Source organism: Aulonocara stuartgranti, assembly GCF_965226115.1.
Source record: "Aulonocara stuartgranti genome assembly, chromosome: 5".
NCBI lineage: Eukaryota > Metazoa > Chordata > Actinopteri > Cichliformes > Cichlidae > Aulonocara > Aulonocara stuartgranti.
In genome coordinates, this window is record NC_138943.1 from 9320387 (window position 1) to 9331140 (window position 10754).

A 10754-nucleotide genomic window follows, 5' to 3' on the forward strand; every position below is an offset into this window, starting at 1 on the left:
CACCCATTCACACACATTCACACACTGGTGATGGCAAGCTACATTGTAGCCACAGCCGCCCTGGGGCGCACTGACAGAGGCGAGGCTGCCGGACACTGGCGCCACCGGGCCCTCTGACCACCACCAGTAGGCAACGGGTGAAGTGTCTTGCCCAAGGACACAATGACAGAGACTGTCAGAGCCGGGGCTCGACCCGGCAACCTTCCGATTACAAGACGAACTGCCAACTCTTGAGCTGCCCTCCAACTAGATCTGCAACTAGAAATGATGGTGGTTTCACACATTCTTAGTTTTCCTTCCATATTAAAAGTTCTTGCGGTTTATTTTAAGTTTATTGAGTCTGTAGAAGAAAATTAATACTGCAGTGGTATATCAAGGTGATCGTGCATCATTCATGTCAAGCTCTCCATGCGGGTGGTCGAGCAACCAGATGGATGCAGACACTTTGCAATCATGCTCTACTGTGTGCATCAGGCATAACCATATCAGTAGATGACTGCACTAATTAGACATTAGCCTTTTTTTTTAATCTCCATTAATTGTCTGCTTTGGGAAGGAGGCCAAGCACAATGTCAATCTAAAGGCTTACAGTTCAAAAATGAGAGTGCCAGTGCTGCTGAAATATAACCTATAACATCAAGCTGATCAGAAGGGGGGGGATTCACATTTGACCCATGGACAAATTCAAGAAATATTTGAGGATATATAATCACAAACCGATAACGAGATAGTAACATTTGCCGTAAAAGTTGCTCATTCTGAAAAAGGAAAAAAGAAAGTGTAGTTTCTTATATTGGGAGGTACATTTTTGGTCTAAAACAGACAGACACATCTTTCGTGTTGAGATCCCAAAGTAGCATCAAACACTACTCCCTGTCCTCGACCCCTCCAGTGACCTATAAGCTTCATTTAAGAAGGAAAAGCTGCAGCGGTCCCTGCTTCATCATTAGCTTACTGGAAAGCCACTTAAGTGCTGAATGTGCGAGAGGCAGAGAGGGGAAGACAGGAGGAGATACAGCTTTACACATAGTAAACGTCTGATCAGGAGGATGATATGGCTCAAAAAAACTAATCCTGAATAAATGAATGAATCAGAGCTATAAAGTTAACAACTTCAAGAAATCGCGACAAGTATCCAAAACAAAGAAGCAAGAGAGGGTCTAATGGAAATGAGAGTGGTGCAATGACTGATAAACATCATGGAAATTCTGCTGGGCAAAAATGTTAAATTACATGATAGTCCTACAGGCTCGTCTGAATGACGTAGACTACCTGCAAATTTCAGAGTACTTCCTGTACCTTCTCAAAGTGGACATACAGGAAGCAAGTGGAGACGACCCAGATGGTGCAGATACAAACCCTCCTCCCTGCTGGCACACTGGCCACACACACACACACACACACACACACACACACACACACACACACACACACACACACACACACACACACACACACACAGTTGGATAAAAGCGAAGCTCACAAAGCTCTCACTGCTGTTGCTGAGACTGCTCTTTCACTACAGTATGAACAATAGGTGGTAGGTTTTTGGATTCAACTGTAACAAACCATATCTTAAGCAGCTATGGTTGTGGATCTCTAAAACACAAATTGTATTTCTTTATAAAGATACAAATTTTAAATTAACGGGCAGGAAAGTTCCCACTTCTAGCCACAAACTGTGAGAAAAACAAAACAGACGGACAAAGCATAACGTGCCTGGAAAAAAGTGAAGCCAATGCAGATCTACCATTAAAACATGCATTCTTTTCCAATGGCCAGAAGCTCATCTAGTTTAAAAATAAAGTAAATAAGTCTATGAGAAAATGGCAGTTGGTTGCCTTTATTTGTGACCTCAATAAAATTTTAATTTTACCTTTGTTCTTGTCAGCTAGTTTCAAGTTTTATTCAGCAAAACATCACATTTATGTGGTAGCAGGTAGCAAGCGAGGGAGGTAATGGGCATAAAGAGAAGGTGACTGACATTCAGTGACATGCATCAGCAACTACCAAATGCACATAAGGCAAAACTTTCTTTAACTTTAAAGAGACAACTAATTGGAGGTACTGATACCACTCACTGAACCATGAGTGAATGGTATATACAATAAAGGGCGATGCTTCTTACCAAGCTTAAAATGACCACTGGTGACCAACCACCAAATGAAAAGATGTCAAATCCAAATCCAGTTTATTTATATAGCACGTTTAAAAACAAAAGGTTTGCCCAAAGTGCTGTACAGTAACACAGGGTAAAACACAAGATACAACCACTAACACTCACATAAAACATAATAAAACCCATAAAAACCATATCAACTCAAGCCAGTCTGAACGCTATCCAAAAAAGGTGTGTTTTCGAAAGCATTTTAAAAACAGGAAACGAAGATGCCCGTCTAATATTTAAAGGCAGCGTATTCCAAAGTTTTGGGGCCATAACTGAAAAGGCTCGTTCTCCTCTACGTTTAAGCCTTGATTTTGGGACAACCAACAGCAGCTGGTCAGCTGATCTGAGGGTCCGTGAAGGAATATAAGGCTGAAGTAACTTGGAAAGGTATGGGGGAGCAAGACCATTAAGGCATTTATAAACCAGTGTTAGGACTTTGAAATTAATTCTGTGATGAACAGGAAGCCAATGAAGAGAAGACAGGATAGGTGTTACATGTTCATAGCTGTGGGTACCAGTTAAGAGGCGGGCAGCAGCATTTTGAATGAGCTGAAGACGAGCAAGAGATCGTTGGCTGACTCCAAAAAACAGTGCATTACAGTAGTCAAGAAAATTACTCTGTGATTGGGCTTTTAGGTGGGACTGCCATTGACAAATGGCTATCATGAGTGTGTAGCATCTCTCAGTATCTCTAACCATCATTTATATAAAAGCTAGGTTTCTAACAGAGTGCCTATATGAGAAATAATGCCTTTCAAAGACTTACATTAGGTAAGTTACAACCAACTATGAATTTGACCAACTAAAAGCACTTAGTTCTCATGACACTTTCTGAGGACTGACGTAATGCTGGTGGAGAAAGAGTTATTTATATTTACTGACGAGTCAGTCATTACACAATGTACCTTAAAAAATGCAGTTCCTTGAATGGCCAGTTGGGGCAAAAATAAGCATGTTTACAACCTGGTATAAAAAATGGTTTTGGTCTCAAGGGTGAATTTTCATTAACTTGCTCTTAAAATTAAAGCTTTACATTATTCATTATTGGGGCTAGTGAACTCAAGGGTGAACTGCAAATATATAACAAATAATATGGCCCAAGAAATGTGTTCTCCAATTTGGGTGAGTGCCTAATTAAAATTAAAATAGCAGGTATCTATACAATACACCCACAAAATCTGTGGATTCACTTTACAAACCAAGCTCCCTAATTTTAGCTGACAACTTAGCACTACATGATAGACTGAGAATAAAAGACAGATGTGGTTTTCTTGGCATGGCATTGGTTTATGCAGTCAGCATTTTAGTGTTTAAAACTGAATGTGAACACTGAGTGATGAGACAAAGCACACTAATATGATAACAACTTGTCAATGACATAAGCAGGAGGCCTGCCTCAGCTTTAATTACTTTTTAAAACTTTTGGAGGACAACAATTGACCCCAAGAAATATATTATTTTGTATTCAATGAGCCTTACAAGCTGCAACTGAGTACATACACTTATCAGTAAAGTCTGAGGCCATCAGATCAATTGAAGCAAAGGGCAGTTTTCCCATAGGCTTCCAAAAAGGTGCTTCTTTTTGAAACCACAATAGTCACTTCCTGCTAGCCAATGAAAAAAAAAATACACTTCAGTTTGGCACTGGCTTCACTTTTGAGACATGGAAACTACATCCACCTTTTATATAGGTAATATGATCCTAACATAAAATCTGCAAAGGTCAAGGCTGTCATTCAAACTTTAAATAATAATTTTAAAGCTTAAGACAAGGCTGTGTTTTAAGAGGAATTTTCAACAGTACGTCTACACTGTATATAAGCGGAAAGGCAGCTCTCTAAAATGCTGCCAAGGTAAAAACTACAGCCCTTACTTACTGTTACCAAGTAACCATTTATTTGCAGCAACACTTATTTTCTGTGAAAATTGAGGAAATGTGAATTTGTTTGATGTGATGTATTTTAATTAATTTTATTGTCAGTAATGAATTTTCATAAGAATCAATGTGCAAGAAACATAGAGAAGTAACCCATAAAAACTGGATGATTTGGGCTCTCAAAACAAAAAGTGCTACCAAATAGTCCTCAAATACTCAATCTGCTTAGCAAACAACAATTTCCCAGATCTTACACGCTGAAAAAACCCTTCTCAACTTCACACAAATTAAGCAATTATTTAGCTGTAGTGCACTGAATTTGTACAATTGTAGGGCAAAGTCTAAATTATTGCACCTACACAAAAATCTAAGTTTTAATGGAAAAAGTAATAGCACTACCTGCTGACAGGAGTACATAAACAACTTCATCACTGACCTTAGAGCATCATCATGTGGGTGAGATGGCTCTCCAAGCACAGTATTATAAGAACAGCTGAAAGCAGTGTGTCCATGATAAGAAAATATCAGTTTTCCACTAATTCCAGGATGTGTCTGAAATGCTCTAGCAGAAGTAAATACAGAAACAATATACACAATGATGTGGAAATGTCACTTCAGATTGTAATGCCGGGAGAGAACTGACAGGACGTCTTCTACAACAGGCCACGCCCTCTTTGGAAAGAACAGCCCTCAATGCTGGCTCATAACAACTCAGCAGTTTATTTATAACATCCCACAGTGAGTGAGCTTATGAGAATATCTTCACATGCAGGCTGCACACACCTGTCCTGAAATACAGGACTCCTGTTCTGTGAGAACCACCAGCTGGGTACATACATTACATAGGTGCATAGCATTGAGTGTGACTGCATGCCTGGCCACATTAAAGGAGAGAGACATGCCACTCAAAGAATCCTTGGAAATTTATGGGAGGATTATGCAACAGCAAAGATGGTGACAGACATACAAATCCCAGGGGGGAAAAACCTTGTTGGGGCAAAGTCTGCAAACCCTTTCAGCAGGTTTTTATCAAATTATACTACTGATTCTCTATATAAAGAGTGGGTCACTGAAATAATCACCCTCTGCACCACTTACTGCAATAGTTGATGCAAGTCCAAGTGTGCCTTAGAATTTTACATCAACCAAACACTATTACTGCAACTGCCTAAAAACTGGTTATTGAGACATTGGTACACGTCAAAGGATCTGATCTAATACAGAGGATGTAAGCAGATCGCTTCCCAGCGCAGAACAAATCGCAGATAGCTAAACTGTAGGTACCATGTTAGGTCGATATGCTGCAAAGGTGTTATGAAAAGACAACATATAACAAAAAAAAAAGCTAACAACACTCTAGCATATAGGCTATTTTCTGCAATTATTGACAGATGTGCACCAGGAACTTTTGCCATAAAATCTTTCAACACCACTGAGTTACTGGGCACAGAAGCACCCTCTATTTCAGCTACACTACAGGACTACCTTACACCACATACCAGTATATATTTGTTTTGACTTCTTTGAGTTGAGTTGTATTGTATTATTTTTACCTTTTTAAATGACCTCCTATAATTCTTTTTTTTTTTATTTACCCTGTGCTTCTTTCTTTTGTGTATTTATGAGCTTTGTAAATGTCATATTCCACTGTTCAGACTGCTGTAACATGTATTTCACATCTTTGGGATAAACAAAGTAAATCTTGTATGCAGCCTTGACGCACGCTCAATCATCTTCATCTTCAGTGTTCATCTCCTGCTGACCACTGAAATAACAGCTGATTTTAGATCCTGCTTCAAAATAACTAAGTAAATAAGTTCCCAGAGGCATATAAAGATAGCAGTCAAGTGGCTTCTACAGGAATTTTCAAGACACTTCTTTTTTTAATATTAAGGGCACAACCACTAATGATTATTTTAAAAACTATTAAAATTCTAAAGACAAAAAGGAGCAAGTCTAGAAATTGTGGAGTTAGATAGGGGAACCAACAAAAAAGATCAGGGGGCAAAAAAATAAGGAGAAACCCTCAGTTTTCTCAGCTGGCTCAGCAGTGGGGTGAGGTGAGCTGAGGGGGGATGGAAGGAAATGAGGGGGGGCTGAGGCAGGCTGGGTGACCTGGCCCTTTGTTGGCAGATGGTGGGAAGCGCCACCTTGGCCTCTCTCTCTCTGAATGCTAAGCAGCAGTGCCATTGTCTGGCAAGTGTAGCAGCAGACGCATGCGCTTGGCGTCTCTCTGGCAACCAGGAACAGACAAACTGCCCCCCCCCCCCCCCCCCCTCTCCATCACACACATGTTCCCCCACAGGAACCACAATGACACACACCAACTTTGCCAAAGAAGAAATTCCCACACACAAGGCCAGACAGAGAGTAATATGATCCCACTCTTCTGACCTTAGAGGTCACAACAGAGTGAGAGGTCAGCCTAGTGGCAACACTCAGACGGTCTGTTTACATACAGACATAAAACTCAAACGCTGTACAGTCTAGTGTATTCACAGGAATCTGTGAAGTAACAGGGAAGGCCCAGAAGAAATTGGCTTGGTTTATTTTACTGTTAACTTCACTAATTTGATGCAGATACAGTTTAATTTAGACTGCTATTTCCTCCTGATAAAATTTGATACAAAACCACTGCAGAATGCAGACTCCAAGATAACTACCGAGGTGATCACCTCTTGAACCTACACCATCAACAAATACACACCCACATTCATCGGTCAAACATCGGAACCAACATTTACTCATCTCCTTGAGTTTGTTTATCCTGCTGAATGACATCAGCCAGCATGACTTTGACACTTATATATTTCAAAAGAAATTGTATTTCCTGTCTGCAGCATATATGTAGGAAAACAACAAGAAAACAGGGCTTTGAAGTGGCAACAGGTGTAAAATCTTTTTCTGAATATACCCAAGTTGTTTTTAGAGCCCAACACTAAACTAAGTGGTTACAATAACAATAATAATAATGATAACATGTATAAAATACTACAAAAGAGTAATAAAAATCTGTACCATGTGGGACCTTCCTGCTGTGTATGATGTATTTAAAAATAGTCCATTGTCAAAGTGAATTGACAATTGCATTTCTGCTCTCTGGATAGACTAAAGTGTATTTTATGCTTCACTAAATTAAATCAAAAATAATTGAAAATATTTGTTTATCATTGGTCTGATTATTTCTCTTTTGAAGAGAGCCCACAGCGTCTTTTTTATTGCTTATGAGCTGAAAAGTTGTTAACGTGCCACACCAGGCATTTTTTTTAATCAATCAATAACAAAAGAACAAGGAATGATCAGAATTTCAGTGAAAGTAATACTCATTGTGAACCCTATCCATTTTCTGACACTGATCTGGGTTATAGGGTCACAGTATAGTAGTGTCCCTTATCAGTCACCTCTGCCAGTTCTTCCTAGGAAGACACCAAGGTAATCTCTCAAGAGTGTCCTGAGGTTGGCTCTGGGTCTCCTCCTAATATGGACAAACCCAAAACACCAAGATGCCAAGGACAGCCTCCTTGTCAGGTGCCTGAACCATCTCATTTGCCACTCATCTATGTGAAGGGCTCTACTCTACCTTACCATGGTGCTGGGTCACGGGATATGTAGGGGAGTGCGGGTGGGGTCTCCATGCCCAAGTGGTCCCAGAAGCTTTGTTGTCATGAGTTATTTGCCCCTAGTAGGACCTCCCTAGACAAACTTATCCTAGGTGAGGGACCAGATTAAGTGTGATTCAGAAAACCCCACTAAAGAAAAGGAATTCAGTGAAGCCATTTGCCCTGCCCAGGATTCCGGGGCCCCACGCAGGAATCAGGCCTATAAGAGGACCTTTGGTGGGCCCAGCCCGAAAGAGCCACATGAACCCACCCTTCTATGAGCCTTCCATCCAGAGGAGCCACTGGGGTTCAGTGCAAAGTGGACGCCACTCAGGGAGAGGTCCTGGCAGTTTAATCTTGTTGCCATAACTAGCTACAGGGACATTATAAAATCTTTTCCCTCTAAAAATCACATTAATTCAAGTCAGTTTTACCACAAGTTTAATCTCAAATAATCTCATAAAGTAACCAGCAATAGCACATCATACCAAATAAGGCAGCATGGTTAAGCTAATTTTTAATAACCATAACTTACAATTACATGCAAAAAGTGGATTCCTGTTATCTGTCTTTCTTAAACAATGTTTAAAATGGATAAGTGGAGGTGGTGTATTTTTGTACTCAGTCAGTAGGCCCTCACTATCATGCACCTGAAAGTAGGTTAAGCAAATGTAGCACCAATTACAAAGAGCTTGAGAGTCAAAAGAGGCCATGCAACAGCAGATAAAGAGAATGTTAATCTTTTCTGTTGTGTTTGGTTTACTGACAGACAAATCAAAAAAATCACAACATGCAACAAATCAAGAGGGACCTTTATACTACCACCTGCTACAACCAGCAACCTGGTGCCCCTTACAGATGTCATAAACACAGGGCGGCTCTGACTGTGGGAGGCAGGAAATCAGGTTGAGCCATCACACCCCAAAGCCACAGCAGAAGCTGTCAGATCACAAAACAGATACATCTCTCTGCCACCGGCAGCCAGGAGACATCAACTTAATCCTCTCTCACACACACTACTGACACCATGCTGTAAATAAAACACAAGCTGACATAACCACTATGACTTCACCAAATTGAGGGTAGAGATTAAAACTGGGCCATCCCCTAGTACACCCAAAGGAGAGTAAGAGCACAAGGCCGTAATAATTATTATTATAAACTTTTTATATATAATTACACAGTGCCTGCTAAATATTTGGAGACAGATTCTCAGGAGAACAAACAGAAATGGTTGTGAAGGAATTTTAAAGAGATTTCTCAGCTGACTGTAATCATACCAAACCAGACTTCATTATAAGAGTCAAGACGGTCATTAAAACAAGCGAGCATCTTTCTGACGGCTGTCACCATGACAGCTCAGCTCTGGCACTGACAGGCCTCTCCGGATGAACAAATAAACAAAACGTTAATGTAAAACTGGAAGCTGTGTCCATTTCCCACAAGCCGGGCCTAAATCTTAGGCAAGTACCATTAGCTCCGTTACATATAATAAAGCCACAGGAAGCTGCACTGCTTTGCGACGCTGCATTGACGGACTTGGGCACTTGCTAGCATTAACTAGCTGGCACCGTGCAATAACTGCACCTTGCTAGTCAACAACCAAAGCTGAACAAAGCCGGTAACCGGTGTTGAGATACGGTGATAAAGCTTTACTGTACCTAATAGTACCTCTTTATTTAACATTATCATGTACCACCACTTTTACTGGAACATGCCAGTTATATCTGATAATCAGTGGTGTGGCGTCAACTCCCCCCGTTAGCTTTGACAACCGGCTTCGGGAGCTAACGTTAGCACAGTTAGCTAGGTAATTGTCCCCTCCCCTCCCAGCTCCCTCCAAACGAAACCATCATCCCCACGTCCAACCTCTGCTATTAATCACTAATTAAACATCAGTATGTGCTACAGTCACAGGGGAAAATTATGCATGAAAACACAAGTAATTTCTGCGTTACCCACGTCAAAGGATACTGGGGTGGCTGAACAGCGCCGGGCTGAGGAGCAGTTGGGGCTCCCGGCGGCAGAGACACGGAGGTCAGGGTAGCCCGCAGTTGGCTCGACGGAGAGGGGCCACTTCCAGGTCCGCTAACTGCGACAGCGGCGGGTTTGGGGACCACTTTCGGTGGCAAACTCATCGCAAAAAAATCAATAACAAATAAAAACAATATCTTAATAAATACTGATGCAAACAGCGCCTAGCCTGCATACATAGAGCAAGCGTTGCGGATTCTTGAAGCAGGCCCCAAAATCCCTTTAACGAATTGGGATAACGAAGCTCGAATAGCAACACAAACGTCTTTTTTCATGGAAAGTCGCTGTTAGGATCAGCGGTGCTATTCATGGGGACGGTGGGAGGTTTAGCCTCCCTCACCCGTCCGGAACCTCTGCGGATCCGGCTCGGTTCGTTTCTGTTTAAAAAAAAAAACAATCGCCGCGATCTTCAACCTCCCTCGGCGATCTACCTTTTCTTCTCGGCAAGTGTGTTTTCTATCATTTTTTTCGCACATAGATGAGAGACTTCGCCAACATGGCGTTGCGGCCGCTTCCAGCAGTCCGGGCAGGACAGATGATTCGGCAATCCTCGGCCAGTTACGGAATCGCTCGGGTAATCAACTAACCTTCAACCAAAACACGAAAACGGCGTGGCTGACGCTCCCCAAATGTGTTCCAAATCAGTTTTTCACTATTTTAAAATCCAGTTTGAAATTAGAATTAATAACGGTCGCATCACGACTGTAACTGCTAACTGTAACAAACCCGGCTCCTTTTATTACTACTAAAATAAATTAATGAGATTGCACAGGTGTTTATAGTAAATTAGGTTTCTGTATGGACAAAAATAATCATCTTACGTATTCGGCTATTGAAGTACCAGCGCTGTGCGTTAACAATTGTGTGTTATTACTGCCATCTACCGTTCTCGCGTTTGAGTCGCAAGGCATTTCCCTTAGATCAAGGATGCCCAACTAATTTACTTCATAAGTCACATCCCAATGTGATCTCAAGTAGGCAAGACCAGTGAAATTAATCATGAATTAAAAGATCCCAATTCATTGTTCCTAATTCACCCCTTTTAAGTGCACGAATATCAAACAAATCTGGGACTAAA

The 10754-nt window shown here is 41.2% G+C and overlaps 1 protein-coding gene across 4 annotated transcripts in view; it reads right to left on the bottom strand.

Moving 5' to 3' along the window:
- eif4g3a (eukaryotic translation initiation factor 4 gamma, 3a) overlaps positions 1-10321 on the bottom strand; it is a 70615-nt gene extending 60294 nt beyond the window's left edge. For 2 of the 4 annotated variants that reach the window (XM_082532163.1, XM_082532162.1), the window contains exon 1: positions 9617-10320. In XM_082532163.1, the coding sequence (XP_082388289.1) occupies positions 9617-9780 (164 nt within the window). In that variant the 5' untranslated portion in view covers positions 9781-10320. Of the gene's footprint in view, positions 1-9604 lie in introns of all 4 variants that reach the window. The other 2 variants (XM_082532161.1, XM_082532164.1) reach the window with 2 other exon arrangements.
- Positions 10322-10754: the final 433 nt, after the last annotated feature.